At 48.5% G+C, this 21,188-nt stretch overlaps 1 protein-coding gene across 4 annotated transcripts in view; it reads left to right on the forward strand.

Moving 5' to 3' along the window:
• Positions 1-1,485: 1,485 nt before the first annotated feature.
• The window catches only part of FTCD (formimidoyltransferase cyclodeaminase), a 32,036-nt gene continuing 12,333 nt past the window's right edge, over positions 1,486-21,188 (forward strand). For 3 of the 4 annotated variants that reach the window (XM_072640796.1, XM_072640794.1, XM_072640795.1), the window contains exons 1-13: positions 1,487-1,723; positions 3,583-3,766; positions 5,601-5,729; positions 6,714-6,802; positions 8,577-8,756; positions 9,914-10,051; positions 10,214-10,345; positions 10,814-10,875; positions 12,223-12,352; positions 14,258-14,423; positions 15,401-15,440; positions 15,896-16,034; positions 18,474-18,569. In XM_072640796.1, the coding sequence (XP_072496897.1) occupies positions 1,670-1,723; positions 3,583-3,766; positions 5,601-5,729; positions 6,714-6,802; positions 8,577-8,756; positions 9,914-10,051; positions 10,214-10,345; positions 10,814-10,875; positions 12,223-12,352; positions 14,258-14,423; positions 15,401-15,440; positions 15,896-16,034; positions 18,474-18,569 (1,539 nt within the window). In that variant the 5' untranslated portion in view covers positions 1,487-1,669. Of the gene's footprint in view, positions 1,724-3,582; positions 3,767-5,600; positions 5,730-6,713; positions 6,803-8,576; positions 8,757-9,913; positions 10,052-10,213; positions 10,346-10,813; positions 10,876-12,222; positions 12,353-14,257; positions 14,424-15,400; positions 15,441-15,895; positions 16,035-18,473; positions 18,570-21,188 lie in introns of all 4 variants that reach the window. The other variant, XM_072640797.1, reaches the window with a different exon arrangement.

Genomic DNA, 21,188 nt, shown 5'->3' on the forward strand with positions numbered 1-21,188 from the left:
CTGGGGTGTCTGCCCTCATTACAGTGTAAGTTCCTGAGAACAGGGGATACCGCCTTTTTCTTTAGCATCCACACTGCTTACCTTGGAGTGTTTCTTAGATGCTTTTCTCTTCCTTCCTTCCTTCCTTCCTTCCTTCCTTCCTTCCTTCCTTCCTTCCTTCCTTCCTTGCTTTCCTTCCTTCCTTTCCTCTCTCCCACCCTCCCTCCTTCCTTCCTTTCCTTCCTTCCTTTCCTCTCTCCCACCCTCCCTCCTTCCTTCCTTCCTTCACCATTCTACATGGACACAGATAGGGAAACCAGAGGTAAGTTGCAAGTCGCTGCAGGAGAAGCCTGGAAGAGGTGGCCCTTGGCCTGGTTCCTGAATGCTGCACTAGGGTGCTGCTGCCTAAAGGCTCTTTGGACACAGTCTTTCCTCAACCTCGGCTCTGACCTGGGCCCAGCAGCCCTGGAGCCCTGACCTCCCCCTGCCCACCTCTGACAAGCTCAATTGCTCTCTGGGCCAGCAGTGTGAGGAGGTTGCCCCTGGCCAGGCAACGCTTCAGGACAGGCCCAGCTGACTGGGGAGAGGGAGCAAGGATGATCTGCCTATCCTAGACTGGAAAGAGGTGCAAAGGTTGGCTTGTGGTCCATGGGTGAGGTGAGTATCCAGTGGAGAGAGTGCCCACCTTGGAGTCCAGAAGCGGAGGTGTGACCTGTGTGACCCCAGGGAAGTCACCTCACCGTTTCTCAGCCTTCAGTTGCTTTACCACCACCTTCCCAGGGTAGGTGTGGGGGTTAAGAGATAACCTTTGCACAGGACTTCTAGGGCCTTCAGGTGCCATGTTAGCGATATCATTATTGTACAAATCATAAACATGAGAAGAGTCCAGGGGTTGAGACCTAAAGTGACTGGGTTAAGGTCACTTTGACCTTCCTTGATTTCAGGTCTGGACACAGATCTCCAGGATCTGTCCTTCCCTCCCTGGTAGTGAGGCCTCAGGAGGAAATAAGGGGAGCTCTTGCTTTGGAGAGAGGAGTCTTGGATTGCCCCCCAGGGAGTAATTCCCTTACTTCTCTGAGCCTCAGTTTCCTTCTCTGTGAAATGAGGCCAATACTCCTGGCACCTTTATGCCAGGCTCTTGTGAATAGTCAAAGCACCTGCAAACCTGAATACTCTGCCCCCGTGTTTGACCTCTTGCTCTTGCCCTTTGTTTGGTGTTGGGAGCATGTCCAGGGACACCTGGCTACCTTGTCCAGCTTGCCAACCCGGATCCCTCCCTGGGATCTGGCACCTGTCCTGGGCACCTCTGTGGCTCAGATTGAGTCCTTGTTGTCATCCTGAAATCAGGCCCAGGCTCCTTTGAGGATATCTGCATTTGTCCTCCTACAGCAGACAGTAAGGCTCATGAGTCAGATGGGGGAAAGTTGTATCTGTCCTAGAGTCTCTCTCCCCTTTTCCCTTCCCCCCAAGGGGTTTTGCTTGTTTGAACAAGGAGAGTTCAGGCTCTCTGATGAACTGTGATTTCAGGTAGTTAATAAGAAGCCACAGGGATGGGTAAAGTTTAGTGGGTCCTGGTATAAAGCACCCTGGCCACCCTTGAGAGGGCTCATGCTTCAACCACTGGTTGGCTGGAGTGCTAAAAAATCAGTTCTCTGTTCGTAGTAGGCCCCACGAGGGAAGCGCCTCCAGGATGTCTCAGTTGGTGGAGTGTGTCCCCAACTTCTCTGAGGGAAACAACCAAGAGGTAGGATACAGAAGTTTCTCCTTGTAGCACTCCTGAAGACCCTATGGAGAAGGGGAGGCTGCCTAGTGAACGTTTTCTGGTTGGCTGTGGGGGTCACTGGACTCCAGGGTATGCCTTTCCTCACTCTGCTGGGAGCTTGCTGATTGATTGTGGTATGGGGGCAGGATCACTGTGGAGAGATCACAGGGAGGACTTGCACACAGGCCCTTGGGACATGGGCAAACCTCTACTATATCTCTGTCCCTCAGTTTTTTCACTTGTAAAATGAGGACATTAGACTCAATGACTCCTAAGGTCCCTTTAAGTTTCAAATTATGATCTTATGATTTTGTGCTCATGGGCATATCCTTTCCTTCTCTGGCCTCAGTTTCCTTCTTTGTAAATGAATGGGTTTGCACGGAATGGTATGTGCCTTGCCTTACAGAACTTGGTCTACAACCACACAACCCTCTGAAAGTTTGGCTTTTGTCCAAAGGGGAATGAGATCTTTCATTGATGGTTCAGAGACTTTGAACCATGAGACCTGGCTCCATCCTAAGCTGGTGGGAGGGGGTTTCAGATGAAGATTCTGATCCCACCTCTGACCTCACTGACCTATTGGGTAGACATGGCAGTGCTGGATAGTACAAGAGATCCTGGGTCTGAGTCAGCAATGTTGGGATCATTTCTGTTTCTGTGTGACTGAGAAAAACCCCTGTCCCTCAGAGGACTTCATTTTCCTTCCCTTTGAAAGGAAAGGGGATCAGACTTGGCCATCCTGGAGGCCTGTCTGGGCTCCACATCCCATGTATCTAAGGGGGGCCCCCCAAAATGTGACTGTTCGTCAAGTCTGCAGTTTCACAGGCTCTCATGCCCAGGGAAGCACGTCTTGGTTTGAGAAATCCACACACCTTGTTGGATATTCCTCCAGGAGTGTCCTAGTTCTAAACAGAAATGTCCACAGTGACCCAGGGCTCATGTTATTTTCTTAGAAATGGGCAGGAATTTGATTTTTAAAAAAATCTCTTTACTGATCAGAACAGCAAAGCCATGATCACCTTATGGAAAATTAAAAAAATGTTTTTGTTTTTCACCAGTTGTGGGAACCGGGGAGACCCATTGACTCTGGGGTGGTTTGGTGGCCAGAGGGGCACTCCATCATCTTCCCTCATATCAGTGTTGGAAGGTAAAGTGTCTGGGTGTTAGCAGGGAATGAGGACCCACAAGGCTAGTTAATGTGTCTCTGTGGCCTCAAACTTCTAGAAATGGCAGCCATACCTGCTGTGTGGTAGAGGAATCTCTCTCATACAAAATGTCTTTATCTGGTCAAGCCTAGTGGCCTCTAGGATAAATATTTGCACTGTAGTGGGGCTTCTTCCCCATAAGCTGTAGAAGCATACTGGTATTGAGAGGGAAGAGCCCCACCTGGCATGAGGACCAAGTTAACTCTTTGCTCACTCACTGTGTGATCCTGGTCCACTCTGGACCTCAGCTTGCTTATCTACCAGATGTGGGGTGAGTTACTGATCTCTAAGGTTAAAGGATCTTAGATAGAAAGATGTACAGGACATCTCAGCCCCTTGGTTCTGCCCTTCAATGTTGCGATGAAGACCAAGTTCTTCTTATGAGAGGCAGCATGACCCAATGGGAAATAGAGCCAGTAGAGACTTCAGTTCCTTAGACACTGGACAACTGGCAAGGCCTTTCATGCCTCTCAGCTGGATTTTCCTCATTGGGGAGCTGGGTACTGCAATCCCTGCCATGCTTTTTTCATTGGGTGGCTCTTTTGGGGCCCCACTGAAGCCATGTACTTGGCAAATGCTATCGGAAAAGGCATGATCATATGGGGAAATTGAGACCTGAATGATTTTCCTTTGTAGGTCATTGATGCGATTGCCCAGGCCATTTCCCAGACTGCAGGCTGTGTTTTATTGGATGTAGATGCAGGCCCTTCCACCAACCGGACAGTGTACACCTTTGTGGGTACCCCTGAAGATGTCGTGGAGGGGGCCTTGAAGGCCGCTCGGGTAGCCTTCCATCTCATTGACATGACCAAACACAAAGGTGAAAGGAGCATGGGGAGGTGGGCACCCTGGGAGTCATCCCTACAGCTCAGGCCCTTAGCAAGTGATGCAGTGGTTAGAGCCAGTCCTGGAGGCCAGAAGATCTGGGTTTGAATCCCACTGGCGTCATTTGAAGATTTCAACCTCTCATGGTTTTCTTTGCACTCACTGTTAGGACTGTCCTGAGGGTCCAGTTAGTATTTGGATGAGATAATGACCCAGGGCCCAATGACTTCTCCAGGAGTGGCCCTGGCTCTGGCATCAGACAGACCTGGCTTAGCTGGGGGGAGCCTGACTTCCAAAGGGGCAGGATCAAGTTTTTCATCTTCTGTCTCCTCCAATTATTCCAGGTGATCTTCCTTAGACAAAGCTTAGATTTAGCTCATGGAAAGAGCCCTAACTTTGACCTCTGCCTCTGCCATGTGTGAACTGTGCCTTGGCTTCCTCGTTGGTTCAGTAAGGGGCTTGGATCAGTTTACCTTTGAGGTCTCTTCTTACTCTAGAGCTGAGAGCTGGACAGTCCGTTCTGCATCTCAGAAACAAGGAAGGTACCAGAAACTGACCCAGGGTCTCCCAGTCTGGAGCTGTGGTTTTGGGTGTGGTCTGCAAGAAGAGCCTAGCTGTGGCCTCTGATGTGTGGGATGTGGATGTCTGTGTGACCAGGCTGACATCGTTGTGTTTCTGAGTTTTGTGTTTGGCACCTGCTTTGCTGCTAACCTTGAATGCCTTTTGTAGTGCCTGTGGAGACTAGAGGTGTGGTGAAGGTGGGGACGGAAGGACCAATGGCCACTAGCTTCCCTTGGCCAGCCTTCACTGCCAGGCTGAGCAAACAGGGTTAGCTTCATCAGCTGTCTTAGCAGAAGGCCACACTGAGTGACTTAACAGACAAAAAGATTCCAAAGTCCCCCTGTGTTGTCTTTCTGATGCCACTTTGGGTTTCAAGGGGAGCTGAGTGACAGAGGGGAACATCATAGAATGAGAAGGATTAATACATTCCCTAAGAATTCCAGCTATGAACTGAGGGGCAATGAATTCCTGAAATACAGACCTTGAGACATTCTGAAGAATTCAGGAACAGACTGTCCTGGAAGCCCACCATTTATGGCAAAGCCCCCTGTGTCCCATAAGTGCCCGACATGGCATTGGTCCACAGAGATGAGTGAGGAGACAGGTTCCCTCCCATTCGTTCTCTGTGTGTCCTGAATGTGCCTAGGAATGAGAGTGCTACCTCCATTACATTAGAATACAAGTTTCTTGAGGGCACAGGCTGTCTGGGTATTTCTTTGCATCCCCAGTGCTTAGTATGGTATCTAGAACATAGGGGATTAATAAAAGCTTGTGAATTGATTACTTTTGCTCAGCTGTGTAATAGTCTGTAAACTGTTGCATGGGTACTTCTTTGTATTGAGACCATCTCCCCCCAAGGTTTGTAAGGCTCTCCCTCACAAGAACTTTGGAGGATGAGTAGTTCAAGAATTATCACCCCCATTTTATAGATGCTCAGAAAACTCAGAAGATTTAGAGCTGGCAGGGACCCTAGAGGTCATCTTGTCCATTTGACAGATGAGGAAACTGAGACCCAGAGAAGGAAGTCACACAAACCTTTAAAGCCAAGATTCAAACCCAGATCTCTGGAGTGGGAAGAGGAGGGGTTCTGGAGTCTGACAGCCTGGATCCAATCTCTGCTCATTTTTCTTCTCTGCACCAGGAGGTGGAGAGACAGACCCCCTCTAACTCTGCATTTCAGTGATCCTAACTTTCTCCTCCTTTCTTTTTCACCCATGGCCCCCACCATCACCTTGTCCACCTTTCCTCCATCCTGACTCCTCATGTAGGTGAACATCCCCGAATGGGCGCCCTTGATGTCTGCCCCTTCATCCCAGTGAAGAATATTACAATGGAAGAATGTGTTTTGTGTGCCCGTACCTTTGGCCAGCGACTGTCACAGGAGCTCAGAGTGCCAGGTGAGTCAGGGGAAGAGGGGACATCTGCTCCCCTTCCTGACTTTTTCCTTATTAGTTGGAGGTTGGGTGTTTTAAAATTAAAATGTAGAATTTGCCTTTTTTTTGGCTCCTGGGAGTCATCTCTCCTTTAGCCCCATCCCAACTCCTACCCTTGAAAACTCATTCAGAACAGATAACTTTCAGTAACTGGGCATGACCAAGCCAGCCTCTTTCTACCTCCCCAGCTTTCTTTCTTTTGTGGGAAGAGGGCAGTTGGTTTTATCCTTAGGCCTCCTGGACCAAACGTGGCCATTATAAGGAACCCAGTGCTTTGCGTGTGGTTTTTACTTATATTTAGCTAAGAACTGCATAGATTCTTCTGGTTCTATTTTTTTCACTTGGCTTCAGTTCACTCAAAGCTGAGGGAAGGCCAAGACAATACACTGAATCTCACCATTTGGGTTTTCCACATACACTGAGATGAACTGAGCCCTGTTTAATTCGGATCTTGGTACCAATTGTGGTCTTTGTTTTTCTTCACCTTAAGCTCATGTCGGGTCATGTCCTGGACTCCCGGTGACCTTGTGTCTGGTCCTGATATTGCTGATAAATGGCTGTGGGACCCTGGGTCACATCCCTTCCTCTGAACCAAGTCACTCCCCTTGGGGCCTCAGTGTCACCATCTTAAAATGAAGTAGATGGACAAACTGAACCTTCAGGTCTCTTCTGTCTCTAATTTCTGGTGATTTTTAGCAGATAGCAAAATGAATGGAATTGTGTCCCTGCTCCTTCCCAGAGAGAAGGAATCATCGTTCTAACAGTGTCCCATTAGGCTGTTCCAAGTGGCTGTCTAGTAATGTCTTTTCCATGAGAACTCCTATTACTGGCCAGTTAGCCTGACCACTGTCATGTGGGCTTCTCATGGCGTCCCAATAAACCATCTTAGGTGGCCCCCTAGTGGCATCTTGCTAGTCTGACCACTATCCTGTGGTCCTGTCTCCACAGTTTATTTATATGGAGAAGCAGCTCAGCAGGAACAGAGGAAAACATTGCCTGCAATCCGAGCAGGTGAATATGAAGCTCTATCCGAAAAAGTGAGTTCCCTTGAATCTCTGAGCCCGGGGCCATGTGTGCCTCGGTGTATTTGTGTTTGTGTGGGGGAGCAAGGAGCTGAGACCCAGAGACAGTCAGTCATCAAGCATTGATTAAGCACTGGGCTAAGCCCTGGGGAATCAAAGAAGGTACAGGCTAGTCGCTGTTCTTAAGAAGCTTCTAGTCTAATGGGGGAGACAACAAAGAAACAAAATAGAGATCTATTGGGGATCATTACCGGAGAGAAGGCACTAGTTGGGGTGGGGGTGGAAGTGGGAGATGACTTTTTCAGAAGGTGGGATTTGAACCAAGTCTTGCAGGACAGGTGTTGACTTCACAAAGTGGGGAGGGAGAGCATTCGAGGCATGGGGAACAGCTAGTGTGAAGGCAGAGAGTTGGGGACCTGAATGTCCTATGTGACGAGTATCCAGGAGCCCGATGTTCCTGGATCACAGAGTATAGGGGTGGGGGGGAGGAAAGGGTAAGAAAAGTGGAAACTTGGGAAGGGACCAGGTTGTAAAAGGCTTCAAAAACCAGAATATGATTTTATATTGGCTCCTGGAGGTAATTGGGTGTCACAGAAGTTTATTGAGGTATGTTTGTGTGTGTGTGTGTGTATATGTATGTGTATGTGTATGTGTGTGTGTGTGTGTGTGTGTGTGTGTGATGAAGTGCTTTGGGGAGATCATTCACAGCTGAGGGAAAGATGTTTTGGGGTAGAGAGAGATGAGGCAGGCAGCTGCCCCAGAAGCTATTACAGTGATCTAGGTGTGGGGTATGTGCCAGAGCAGAGAGAAGGGATCCTATTGGAGAGATGCTTCAATGCTGAAATCAAAGATGTGCAAAGGTGCAATAGACAAGAGATGTTGCAAAGGTGAATCTCTAGAGATTCTACAAAGGTGAAATCCGCAAGAGAAGCTTCTGGGGTGAAACCAAAGATGTGCAAAGGTAAAATCACAAGGGATATTTCAGAGGCGAAATCAACAAGAGATGTTTCAGAAGTGAAATCCGCAAGAGAGGATTCAAAACTGAAATCGACAGACCTTGGCACCATATTGAATATGGGGGGAGGCACCAGGGAATGAGGAGTCCAGGATGACTCCTAGGTTGGGAGATGAGGGACTGGGAGGATGGGGATGCCCTCTACAGTAATAGCGAAGGTGAGAGGTAAGGGGGACTTAGAGGAAAGATAATGAGTTCTGAGACAGAAAAAGAGGAATTAGGGAGAATCACAGGTAGGGAGAATCTGACAGAATCAGAATTACATCATCTTAGGGCTGAGAAGGAAACTCAAGGACCAGCTAGTCCACCATGTTCCCTGGTATTGGAGTCATGGACCCCTAATAAGAGCCAAGCCAGAGCCCTGAAGTTGGAACCAGGGGAACTAAACTGGAATCTCACCTATGCTACTTACTGCCTGAGTGACCTCTCTGAGTGTCACTTTCCTCAAATGTAAAATGAAGGGTTTGGACCAGATGAACTCTTAACTCCAGCGCTATCTCCCTGTGTAAATGTTCTATTTGGTCTCCTAAGACCTATCATTGGAAAGACCTGTCCTTTTCCTATGTGTCTGGAAGAGTGCTCAGGTCACGAAGGGTATGTGTAGGGGGAGGGGAAAAGGTGGGGTGAGCAGGGGCATTTGCCCATCGTCTAGTTTCCAGAAGCATTTTCTAAGATTTTATCCCTGATGGACAAACACTCCCCAAAGCCACTCTCCAAAGGCAGACCTCCTACTGACCCTGGACTCCTCATCTCCAATGCATTTTGTCCCCACAGTTCAAGAAGGCTGAGTGGGCTCCTGATTTTGGTCCCAGCACCTTCGTGCCCAGATGGGGAGCCACAGTCACAGGGGCCCGGAAGTTCCTCATTGCGTTCAATATCAACCTTATCTGTACCAAAGAGCAGGCCCATCGGATTGCTCTGAACATCCGGGAGCAGGGACGGGGGAAGGACCAGGTGAGGGCTTCCTGGGGGATCTTAGTGCTTCTCCCCTAACAGAATCCTGCTTGAAGAGCAGCAAGACACAGGGGTGAAGAACCTGTGGCCCTCTATGTCCTTTAGTGTGGCCCTTTGACTCCAAACTTCACAGACCATCCTCTTAATAAAAGGATTTGTTCTGTAAAACTTGAACTCAGTCAGAAGGCCACACCTGAGGACCTAGAAGACAAGGCCACAGGTTCTCCACTGTGGGGAGAGAGCCTGCCATAATGGCGTTTGGTCTAGAGCAGAGAGAATCCTGGCTGGAGAGGGGGAAGACCCCGCTTAGTCCAGTTGCACTTGGCAGCTAGCTCTGTGACCTTGGACAGAGTCACTTCTCTGGGCCTCAGTTTTGTAAAGAGTAAAATGAGGGGGCTGGACTAGGTGACCTTGGGGCTTTATGACTAATATGGAGGAGATGACCATATGAAGGGAAAGATGCCTATATAAAGTCTGAGAGGAGAGAGGTACCCTCGAGGGATCCGAGGGGGTGGGGACACAGAGGAAGGGATGGATGGATGGATGAGCTGTTATGATTCATTTTTGCCCCACCTGACCTTTTGGAGGTGGGTGTGATCCACACTCCCTTAGCCCTTAAGGTCCAGGCAGCTCTGGGACATGGGAGTCTGGCTACTCTGTCTTCTTCTAACTTCTTTATTATTCCATTTTTAATAGTTAAATCTGTTGAGATCCAGTCTGGAATTTGGGATGTCAAAATCTGCATTTTATTTTCCTCCGTATTTGGTCCAGTTTCCTCAACAGTGTTTAGTAAATGATGAAGCCTTTCTCCAGTTATTGGCCCACAAGAATCTTGTGTACTGTTTAATTCTGTTTTGTGCACTGACGCTCTCCTCCTCTGGTCTGCTCTTTGCTGTGTACATCCCATGCTGGGGTATGCCCATGACCATGCCCATGTACATACCCATGCTAGAGACCCATCAGCTGCTTTCTTACCAATGGGATCAGGGTCAAGCCATCTGATCTGATCAGTTACTTAGAAAGGGAGAAGGAAACAGACCCTGTATTCTTGTCACTGAGAAAGGAAGTGGATTTGATCACAGCTAGACCTCCTTGAGAATAAGGAAAGGGGAAAGAGAGGGGCTTGCCCAGTTTGTGAAACAGGTTTCTTTTTGTAGCCTGGGCGGCTGAGAAAGGTTCAGGGCATAGGCTGGTACCTAGATGAGAAGAACATTGCACAGGTGTCCACCAACCTTCTGGATTTTGAAATCACTGCTCTCCACACGGTGTATGAGGAGACATGCAAAGATGCCCAGGTAAGCCCCAAGACTGGCACAGCTGGCCTACCCTCTGCTGCCCAGGCAAGCCCTAGGGTTGACACTGCTGGCCTGCCCATTGCAGATAATCCCCACATAGTGCCACTGCAGGCCCACTGAGACTGCCAGTGCTTTGCTGATGTCTTCCTTTTGTCCTGCCAGGAGCTGAATCTGCCAGTTGTGGGCTCTCAGCTGGTGGGCCTGGTCCCTCTGAAGGCCCTTCTTAATGCAGCAGAGTTCTACTGCAAGAAGGAAAACCTCTTCATTCTGGAGGAGGAGCACAAAATCCAACTGGTAGGCCCAGCATGGTTTGGCTTAGAGCCAACTACAAAATCCTGGGAGGGAAGGGGCTCTGGGAACATCTAAATCTTCTTTTGAGATAAAGAGGAACTAGAAGCAGAGGGAGAGGAGGACTCAGGGGTCTGAGCTAGGGGTAGAACCCAGGATTTCTACCTCCTAGGCTCAGTGAATGACACCTGTGACCAAAGTTATCCCCTAATAGCATACCTGCCAGGTAATGCACTGTCTTTCCTGTAGAAGCTTTAGCATCATTCCTGTTAAGTGGCAAATTCCCTAAGGAGCTTTGCCAGTCATATTGGCATTACAATAAACCTTTGCCACCTTGACTTAAAGAATGCTCGAGTCTATGAATCTGTTCTAGATGACCCTGTTCAGTACTCCAGGATTTGGGGGGTCCCTGAACTCCTTAAACTGCATCAACTTCTCATCTTGGTCTTGCCATGTGGTCTCTTGTTATTTCAGGTGGTGAACCGGCTGGGCCTGGACTCACTGTCCCCCTTTCATCCAAAGGAGCGCATTATTGAGTAGGAGAACTCCCTACCCCTCACGCTAGAGCTTGGAGGGCAAGGCCCCAAACCCCCTTGGCCTGTGTGTCCTGTGGCATGGCCTTTGGGCTCTGGGATGAGCCACCTGGAGAGGGTCACCGTGACCTCCCCATTCACAGCATCCCTCTGGGCAAACCAGCCCATAAAATAGGATCATGACCTCAAAGATGAAGAGCTGATGAGTGGGCCCCATCCAACCCTCACTTTACAAGAAGGACACTGAGACCCAGGGAGGTTAAGGGATCTGCTGAGGTTACCTGGGCATCATAGTGGGGCTTCCCCAGGTCCTCTGCTCTGAGGGAGGCCCCTCCACATCCTGGAGAAGAGGCCTCAGCCTCCTAGAAGCCACTGTATAGGCCCCAGCCCATCACTGTGCTCATTGGAAATGCCACTGGCAGCAGTACCATGGTCCTTGCAAGGCTGCTGGCCTCAGGGTCTGTATTCTGAGGTTAGAGCCGGCCACAAGGGAGGGCCACCAGAGGTCATCTGCCAAAGCTTTCCACTTGAGCCAGCCTCCCTCCCTCTGTGAGGCAGGGAAATGTTGGGCAGCTCATGCCAACGGACACCATCCCCTCCAGTGACCAAAGTCGCTGTCCAAAGTGGGTGGTGCTTCCATGAAGATGGCTTGGCACAGGGAGGGAGTGTAGAACTCTTTAGAGTCAGGAGGACCTGAGTTCCTAACTCACTTCTGACACTTAGTTGTAGGGCTTTGGGGAAGTCACTTGACTTAATCTGACCATCAGTTTTCTCATCTATAAAATGAGGATGAGAATAGGTGAAGATAGTACTTAAAAGAAGGGATGAGATAAGGAGCTATGCAGACTTGAAGCAGGAGAGAGGTGGGAGGAACCCTCCTTCCTTGTCCTTCTGCATTGTTGTTCCCTCCCAGTGAGGTCCTGTCAGGGCCTTGGGTGTCCAAATGTAGGGGTTGAGTCTTGGATCTGCAGCCATCCAGCTGTGTGACCCTGGACAAGTCACCTGTACTGTGAGGGGCAGGGGGAGGATTTGGTGACCTCTGAGAGGTTCTTTCCAGGCTGGATGTTCTGGGAGCCCTTGCTGTTTGAACAATATTTTGAACATGAAAAGGAAGAGGGAGGGGAGAGAGGAAAGGGATGCAGATCATCCAAGGAGCCCCCATTGGCCTCTGCTTCTCTAAGTGCTGCTTTCATGGCAGTCAACCAATCAATGAGCATTAATTAAACACCTGTGTTCCACACTGTTATTTCACCTGCTGTGTTCCATACACTGTACCCAGTTATGGGAATGCAGAGACTTCTGAGATGTATCTTGTTCCCTTCACCTTTTCTCTTACCTCTTGGCCCATAGGTACATGGTTCAGGATGGCTCGATAAGTGGGAGCTTGATCTCAAAGTCACTTTGTGCTTTTGTCCGGGATGTTGGGACCCGCTCTGCTGCTCCCGGGGGTGGCTCAGTGGCTGCAGCAGTGGCTGCTATGGTAAAGACTTCTGGCCATGGACTGAGGGTTTCCTTAGCCTTCTGGTTCAATCCAATTCGGCAAACGTTTATTAAGCACCTTGGAGTGATTCATAGAGAGAATTAGAACGTTTAAATGAGATAAGGACCCTGCCTTCACAAGGTTTACAGACTCCTGTTCCACAAGGCCTTGCCTGATCCCTCAGAGGTGAATCCATATTCTTGGGATGCAGAAAGACTCATAGCCAGAATAATCAATTGGATGGTCTTCCTCTGGCTAATCTTTGAGTGGTATTCATCTTGAGGCTAGCGGACTTTCAGAAAATCAGCCAATTTCTTCAAGTAAATACAATTCAAAAGCAAAATTTGGGGACCAATCTTGAGATTATATTGGAATAGGCAACTGTCTGGGAGAGGAAGTTGTCCTAGATATGGGCAGCCTGCCTGGGATGTGGTGCATAGAGAACAGAGCAAGAAAGACCTGGGTTCAAGTCTTTCTTCTGCCACTGCCCCTGGGCAAACCTCTTTTCAGGGCTTTAGGACTAAGACTCTAAGTAGCAAAGAGGATGCTGATCTATACTGGTAGAGGAGTTTCCTTGCCTGGGAGTTCATTAGACCAAGGAAATAAAAAATTGGGTAGTATTTCTTTGAAGAAATTGATTGATTTTAACTAGCCTGAAGATGAGCACCTAGAGGAAGGGGGTTTAGACCCCAATTAGACTCCAATATGGAAATCTATCTTACCCTACAGAAAAGTAGGGGGAAAGGGGATGAGTGAACGGGAATGAGAGAAGGGAGGGCAGATTGGAGGAGGGAGTAATCAGAAGCAGACACTTTTGAGGAAGGACAGGATCAAAGGAGAGAATAGAATAAATGGGGGTGAGACTGGATGGAAGGAAATAGAGTAAGTCTTTCACAACATGACTATTACGGAAGTGTTTTGCATGACTACCCATGTATAATCTATATCAAATTGCTTACCTTCTCAATGAGGGTGGGTAGGAAAGGAGAAAGAAACAGAATTTGGAACTCAAAGTTTTAAAAATATTAAAAATTGTTTTTAAGTGCAACTGGGAAATAAGATACACAGGCAATGGGGTATAGAAATCTATCTTGCCTTACAGGAAAATAGAAGAAAAGGGAATAAGAGAAGGAGGGGCGATAGAAGGGAAGGAATATTGGGGGAGGGAGTAATCAGAATGCTTGAAGTCTTGGAGTGAAAGAGGGGAGAGATGGGAGGAGGGGAGAGATGGGGAGAGTTTGGAACTCAAAATCTTGTGAAAGTGAATGTTGAAAACTAAAAATAAATAAAACCTCATGACTTCATGGTCAATAAAACAAAATAAAAATAAAAAACAAATGAGACCCCCAAATTAAACTCCTTTTCATGAGGTTTTGGAGGCTGCACCTTAGCCTTGGCTTTATATCTGTGATACTTCAAACCTTCTTTAGGACCAAGAGACCCCTATCAAAGTACCCCCAGCCTCCAAACTCTTTTTGCCCTTCTCCACTTCCGCTGTTTAAGCCAACATGGTGAGGTGGCCAAGGGATAGGAGAGGGGCAAGACCCCACTGCCTCTTGGGGGCCCCTGCACAGCTTCCTGGGCTATGGCCCTGGTGGCCTTCAGCCTGTTCTCGCAGCTATCTTTGACTGGCTCCCTGACAAACTCACATATGGAAGAGTGGAAGTCAATTTTGGCAGGGGTTTGTTGTTTAATGAATGAGGGAAAACAGAATGAATTGTTCACAGTATTGTAGATCTAGAATAGGACAGGACCTGGGAAATCATTCAGCCCCTTTGTTGTGCAGATGAAGACAGTGAGGCCCTCCCATGGGGTCATAACCCACCAAGCCCAACATGGCTGTAACCAGCTAAATTAAAAAAAAAAAAAAGAACCCACTGGGTAGAGGTCCTTGTCTCTTCTTAGGGGGCAGCGCTGGGCTCTATGGTGGGACTGATGACATATGGAAAGCGACAGTTTGAGCACCTGGACCCAGTCATGAGGAGGCTCATCTCCCCTTTTCATCAAGCAATGAAAGAACTGCTAGTGATGGTGGACACGGACACGGAGGCCTTCAGTAGCTACATGGCAAGTGACAGGCCTCCTGGGAAGGGGGCAGTCATTGGACTTGGAGATGGAGGGGGCTTAATGCTGGGGGTCCCATGGGAAGCCTAGGTGACAACTGGAAAGAGAATAGGGTTGGAGGGTCAGGAGAACTGGAGGTCTGAGCATGAGGGCTGGACGGAATGGTAGGGGTCTCCTTTTACTGACTTAGGCAGGCATAGTGACTTTCCTGCTCGTGCAGGTAGCCAATCAAAGGTGAGATTCCTGAGTACAGAATCAGTGTTCTGGGACTGAGACCAGAATGGTGAAGTGGTCTGCCCAAGGCTACCCAGGTGAAATCATAATGTGACCTTAGATTTGGGGGATCTCCAAGTTCCCAGTGTTCTTTGCACTCCTTCAGGCTGTTTCACATGCCTCTCAACATCCAAGCCTTACTTGGAAGGCTTGGTTGAGTTGCTTGGGGGTGGGGGTGGAGCAATGTTGGGGCTGGAGTCAGTAATGACCAGACAGTTTAGAATCTGGAATTCTTTTCCCAATCTAGCCATCTGGTCCATCTTGTCTTTGCATGAATCTAATCCAGTGAACCATCTAGAGTCATTACTTTTCCCATCAGTAAAATGGGCACCATTATATTACAAAGTCCAAGGGAAGTAGCAATTCCACGAGTCCTCCCTGGAAGAGGGCTCTTGGGTCATTCTGCATTATGAGCCCCATCACACAGATAGAACAGTGGTGGAATAAAAAGCTCATAGGCACTGTGTGTTTCTTGGTGGGGCACTCCAAAGTTGGTAACAACATTGGATGTGGTCGCTTCTGCTCTTTCCCCCTAAAATATTCTCTTCTGATAGAACCCATACACACATTTTTAAGGTAGGTCTCTTTCATCTGGTCTCTGTATTCTTGACCCTTAGCAGAGTGTTTGGCACACAGTGGATGTGTTGCCAGATGCCATCTGCTAGATTAACTGATCTGCTGCTTTCATTAGATTTGTCTGTTTTCAGGAAGCGTTGAAGATGCCCAAAAATACACCTGAGGAAAAGGAAAGGTGTGTACAGCATTCCACCTCTGGGTAGATGGCTGGATTCAACTTCCCTGCCATGTAACCATGGTCCACTAGAGAGTGATACTGTCAATCAGGAAAGGGATTCCTTCAAAGTTAGGTATACATTTCATTTATGTAAACTGAGCCCAGTTTCAAGTGTACTAGTGACAAGTCCTGGTGAATGCCAAAGATCCATGTTCAGGGGCTGGGCTCCAGGGATTCATGGGAAAACTCAAAAGGGAAGGAGTCCAAAGCCCATGTCCTATCATTAGGAGAACTGGTTGTCTAAAATCATCTCATTTTAAAGGTGAAGAGCCTTTCTGGAGCAGACAAAGCCCCCTGCTTCATCTGTTTTTTGTTTATGGAGTTTTGTGAAAGCAAGTTCTGGGTGACCAGAGGCATTCCCTTGGTTCTCCAAGGCAAGAACTGGGAGCCAGTGACTTCTTCTTTCTCTCCAGGCGCACAGCTGCCATACAGGAAGGGTTGAAAAAGGCCATTGGAGTCCCCTTAGGCCTGGCACATAAAGTGAATACTCTGTGGCCAACTTTGAAGGAGATGGCGCTTTATGGGAACCTTGCGTGCAAATCGGACCTGCAGGTATTGGGCCAGTAGCAGAGCTTGCTCCTCCCATCCAGTGAGGTGGCCAAGGGATAGGAGAGGGGCAAGACCCCACTGCCTCTTGGGGGCCCCTGCACAGCTTCCTGGGCTATGGCCCTGGTGGCCTTCAGCCTGTTCTCGCAGCTATCTTTGACTGGCTCCCTGACAAACTCACATATGGAAGAGTGGAAGTCAATTTTGGCAGGGGTTTGTTGTTTAATGAATGAGGGAAAACAGAATGAATTGTTCACAGTATTGTAGATCTAGAATGGGACAGGACCTGGGAAATCATCCAGCCCCTTTGTTGTGCAGATGAAGACAGTGAGATCCTCCCATGGGGTCACAGCCCACCATTAATGCCTGTAGGGATGGCTGCTTAAAATGACTCCACTCATCCAAATGTAGATCAGAGCCCAGAGTCTTCATCCTGAACATGTGACCTGAATCCTGGACCAAGAGCCTTCCCTGCCCCCCACCCGCAATGGAGATAACCCTGGGTCCTCAAGCTTGGGCCTATGGAAAGCTCACTGAAGAAAATAATTCCTTAAAAATTCAAATTGGGCAAGTGGAAGCTAATGACCCTATGTGGCATCAAGAATCAACCAAACAAAATCAAAAGAATGAATAAATAGAAGAAAACGTGAAGCACCTCATTGGAAAAATAACTGACTGGGACAATGGATCCAAGAGATATAATTTATGTATTACTGGACTGCCTGAAAGCCATGATAAAGAAAAGAGTCTGGACAGCATCTTTCAAGAAAGTATCAGAGAAGAGAGAAAGAGAAAGAAGGAAGAGAGGGAGAGATGGAGAAAGAGAGATGGAGAGAGAGACAGAGAAAGGGGGAGAGGGAGAGGAATAGGGAAGAGAGAGAGAGAGAGAGACAGAGAGAGAGAGAGAGACAGAGAGAGAGAGAAAGAGAGAGAGAGAGAGAGAGAGAGAGAGAGAGAGAGAGAGAGAGAGAGAGAGAGAAAAGAAAAAAGGGAGGGAGAGAGAAGAGAGAAAGAAGGGAGGGAGAGAGAGATAGATGGAGAGAGACAGAAAGAGAAGGGGAGAGGGAGAGCACTTTCATATGCTCTGGAGGGTTGTGGGTAACATTTTAGTGACTGTATCAATGCTCAGAACATTGCAGACTCTTGAATGAAATATAAAATCAAACAAGAATTTAGTCTCATCATCTGCACAGGAGACACCAAGTGGATGAAGGATTACTATTGTACAGATTATGACAAATTTCACCCGGTGACACAGGATAGTTAAGCTTCAGTAGTTCAAGGTTCTTCTATTCATTGTTGTGCACACTCCATCCAATGAAGCAGAGACCCTGCTCCCACCTCTAATCACTCAAGAGACAGTCTTTAGGAGCCCTTGTAGCTACAATAGTCCTCCTTGAAGGCTGAGCTCCTCAGACAGCAACCACACAGCTCATTACTGGTCTATATTTACTTGAAGTCCCTCTAACTTGGTAGGATCTGCCAGAGCTGACAGTTTGACTGGTGGCAGGTTTCTGAGATCCCACAGCTACCTCCATACCAGGAAGCATCAGTGGAGCCTTTCTGGGGCCACAGCCATGTGGGGAGATCTGTGAATTCTGCTCTCTCCTGATGCCAAGAACTCCAGAAAGGTCAAGAGCCCAGGTCCTTCTGAGGGTAACCACAGATAGCACAGGAAGCTCTCAGCCTCTGACCCCTTCAGAGATTGTACCAGAAAGCAAAAGTCAAGCCAGGAAATTTCTACGAAAGTTGGTGGACAGGTTTCCAGGGTAACAAAAGTCAGTATTAACCGGGCTTCAGGTACTCGTGTGTGTGTGTGTGTGTGTGTGTGTGTGTATGTGTGTGTGTGTGTGTGTGTGTGTGTTTTATTCAGTGTGATTAGAGCCTCAGACATGTCCAGACCATAAAGGACTGAGAAACTGAGGACAAGAAGTTAAGAGTCCTGCGACCTGGCTCTAGGATCTGATGTCTTTAGCGATCTGGGTAAAAAAGATAAGAAGGGGAGTCTGGGTCCCCAGGGACTTTAAAGTTTGAATGAGGAGCCAGGGGAGGCCTCCCTGGGATGATAAGCAGTAAAGGGCCACCCACCTCGAAGCTGTTGAGGAGGGAGCTGGGCTGAAGTGTGCAGCCACATTCCAGAGACAAACATCCTTGGGAGAAGCAGGCTAAAGTGATAAGGGACTAAGAGACCCTGCTACCAAATGAGCCCTAATGCCTGGACACTGCTGGATGGGACTGCAGAGGCCATCTGGTCCAAACTCTTATTTTACAGTTAAGGAAACTGAAGCCCATGGAGGAGCGACTTGCCCAGTCATGCAGCCAACCAGGGTCAGGACTGGAAGTCAGATCTGAATGGAGAAGGCCAGAGAGCCAGCTCCTGTCTGAGGAGGGTGCGTTCCTTCCAGGATGTGTAACAAACTTTTCTCTGCTTTGGGCTCTTTGCAGGTGGCCACCAAAGCTTTAGAAACAGGCGTTTTTGGGGCCTATTTCAATGTTCTCATCAATCTGAGGGATATCAGTGATGAACAGTTTCGTAGACAGGTAAGAAGTGGGAGGTAGGGTGTCCAGGTAAGCCTCACTGAGTCACAGTCTTATTGTGGTAGAACCCATGGGTCCTTCACCTAAATTGATTTGGCTGCAAAAATGGGAGCCTGGAAATGGAGGAGTGGCAGAAATGTAAGGAGAAATGCGATGATCCCTCTTCGACAGATGGGGAAACTGAGGGCAATCCTTGTGTCCAAGGATTTTCAGAGTCTATATCCATTTTGGGGGAGTCTTTCCCTCTTTTGGCTCATAGCTCCCCAGCCATGAAACCCAGGGTAATGCAGGCTCACTTCTCCTGGGATGCTGAGAATAGCATCACTCCACGGATCTCTAAGCTTGAAGAGAACTCAGAGCCATCCAGACTAACCCACATTGTCCTAGAGAGAGGATGCTTCCATTTTGTCTGGGGCTTATGGAGACATTTAATGAAGGGGTGCTTGTGGATCGATTGATGACTACTCTGCCATACCCTGCCCAGAGTTCTCACTGTAGCATTCTTGACAAGGGGTCAGCCAACCTTTGGTGGAAGACCCCCAGTGAGGGGGAACCTGCCATTCCACGGATGGAGTGTGCCTTGGTAGGAAGGGTCAGGCAGCCAAGTCCTCCCTACATCCCCTGGGGCCAAGGGGAATAAGGTGGATCCCTCCTCCCAGCACAGCGTTCAGGGGCTCCAAGCTCTCCAGTTTTCTCTTTTCCCCATCCCACTGGACTCATCTCACTAGGCTCGACATCCTAGTCTGGAGGTGGGTAGAGTCATGATAGCACAGGGAAGGTTTCAATTCTGACAAGCAGGAGCTTGAGGCCCTGTCCCCCTCCCCCTACCCTCCCTCACCTGGCCGTGCCAGGGTTCTGCCCTCTGGTCCCCGGCCACCTCTCCAGCTTGTCTTTCCCATGCCAGTTAGCAGGACTCTCTCCACTCCAACCAAATACCACCAGCTATTTCCCAGAATTCTTCATCCCCTCTCCTGCCTAGGTGCCTCAGCCTCGGCTGGCCCCTGTGCCTGGATGGCCTTCTGTCCTCATTTCCCCCTTGTCAGAAGGGGATAGATTTGGAAATATAGGGACCCCCTCACTTGATAGTTAGGGAAACTGAGGTCTGGAAGATGATGTGATTTGTCTAACATCGCAGATAGTGAGCAACAGAGGCAGGATTTGAACTCAGTTCTCCCCACTCCAAATACAGCACTCCCTCCCCCCTAGGCTCCTGGGCTTCATTCAAAGCTCAGTCCTCTTTCTCTCCTCAAATTAACTTTGCATTTATGGACCCTAATTCAACCCTCACCCCAACGAGCCCTTTCCTCAACTCACCCATGGGGTTTCCGTTGGAGGAGTGCCCAGGACAGTGCTGCTCCCCAGGGGCTCAGCTTGTCTGCTCTTGTACTTCCACTGGTCACTCCAAGTCTCTTAATCGCTTTAATATGCAGTCTTTCCCTTTAGAGCCGAAGGTCCCTGGCGCTCCCACTGTCTTTCCTTAGCTTGTCCTCCTCTCCACTTCTCCAAAGTCAAACTCCTCTCAAGGCCCTGCTGAAATTTCCACCTCTTTGGTAAAGCCTTCCCTGTCCATTGCAGACAGACATGATTTTTTTGTCCTGGAAACTCATTTATTTTCAATTAATTGGATCTATTTCCTGAGTACCAATACTGTCAACCAATCAAATAGTCAACCAGAAAGCACCCATCTAGCACTTCTGTTGTGCCCCCTCACTGAGGCATCTTAGGGAAGCCCTCTCCCAGCAGAGACAAGGTGTCCCAGATTAAGTGCAGACACTTCCCACTTCACAAGTCCTTGGAAACATCTCAAGCTGTTGTGGACATCTGTCTCCTGAGGTCCCCCTCTGGTTTGCTCTATCCGTGCCATCAGTGAGCAGTGGAGCCCACCAGAGCTTGTGATGGCATCCTCGTTAATGTCCCAGCTCTGGATAGGACCAAAAAAGAGACTAAAGTGGAGCTGAGTGGAATTCATGAGGGCCTTAGGGGAAGATGGGGCCAAGTCATACAAATGATGAGGTCTGACTTTTTCTCTAACACCTTTGTTTGCAAAATGCTTTACAAACACAGTCCTCCTAGAGCCTCACAACCACCCAGTGAGTTAGGCACCACATGGATTATTGTCCTTGTTTTAACAGATGAAGAAACTGAGGTTCAGAAAGGTCAAGCTATTTTCCCATGGTCTCAGAACCAGTCTTAGTGGTGGGATTGAAACCTAGGTCTTTCTGGCTCCAAGTCCTGCATTCAGTGCCAGCTAGGAGGCACTTCCAAGAAGAACCCCATCCACCCATCCACCCATCCATCCACCCATTTATCCATTTATCCAAGAAAGCCTATCTATAAAACCAGAGGTAGACTAGGTGAACTCTGATCATGGGATCTTCATTTTACAGATGAGGAGGCTGACATCCAGGTGCTGAGGTTTAGGGGTTCTGGGACCCTGAAATAGTGAGGTCCTGCCCTAATAAATTCGACCCAAGCCTTCTTTCAGTCAAAGACAAGGTTTATTAGAACACTGAAAGAGAGTGGATGTGATTCTAAAAATCTGCCATATTGACCAGACTCTTAAGGAATCTGAGGACTTTAATGGAGATCAGACGGATTTTATATACAGAAATACTGTGGGAA

Source organism: Notamacropus eugenii, chromosome 2 (assembly GCF_028372415.1).
Source record: "Notamacropus eugenii isolate mMacEug1 chromosome 2, mMacEug1.pri_v2, whole genome shotgun sequence".
NCBI classification, from domain to species: domain Eukaryota; kingdom Metazoa; phylum Chordata; class Mammalia; order Diprotodontia; family Macropodidae; genus Notamacropus; species Notamacropus eugenii.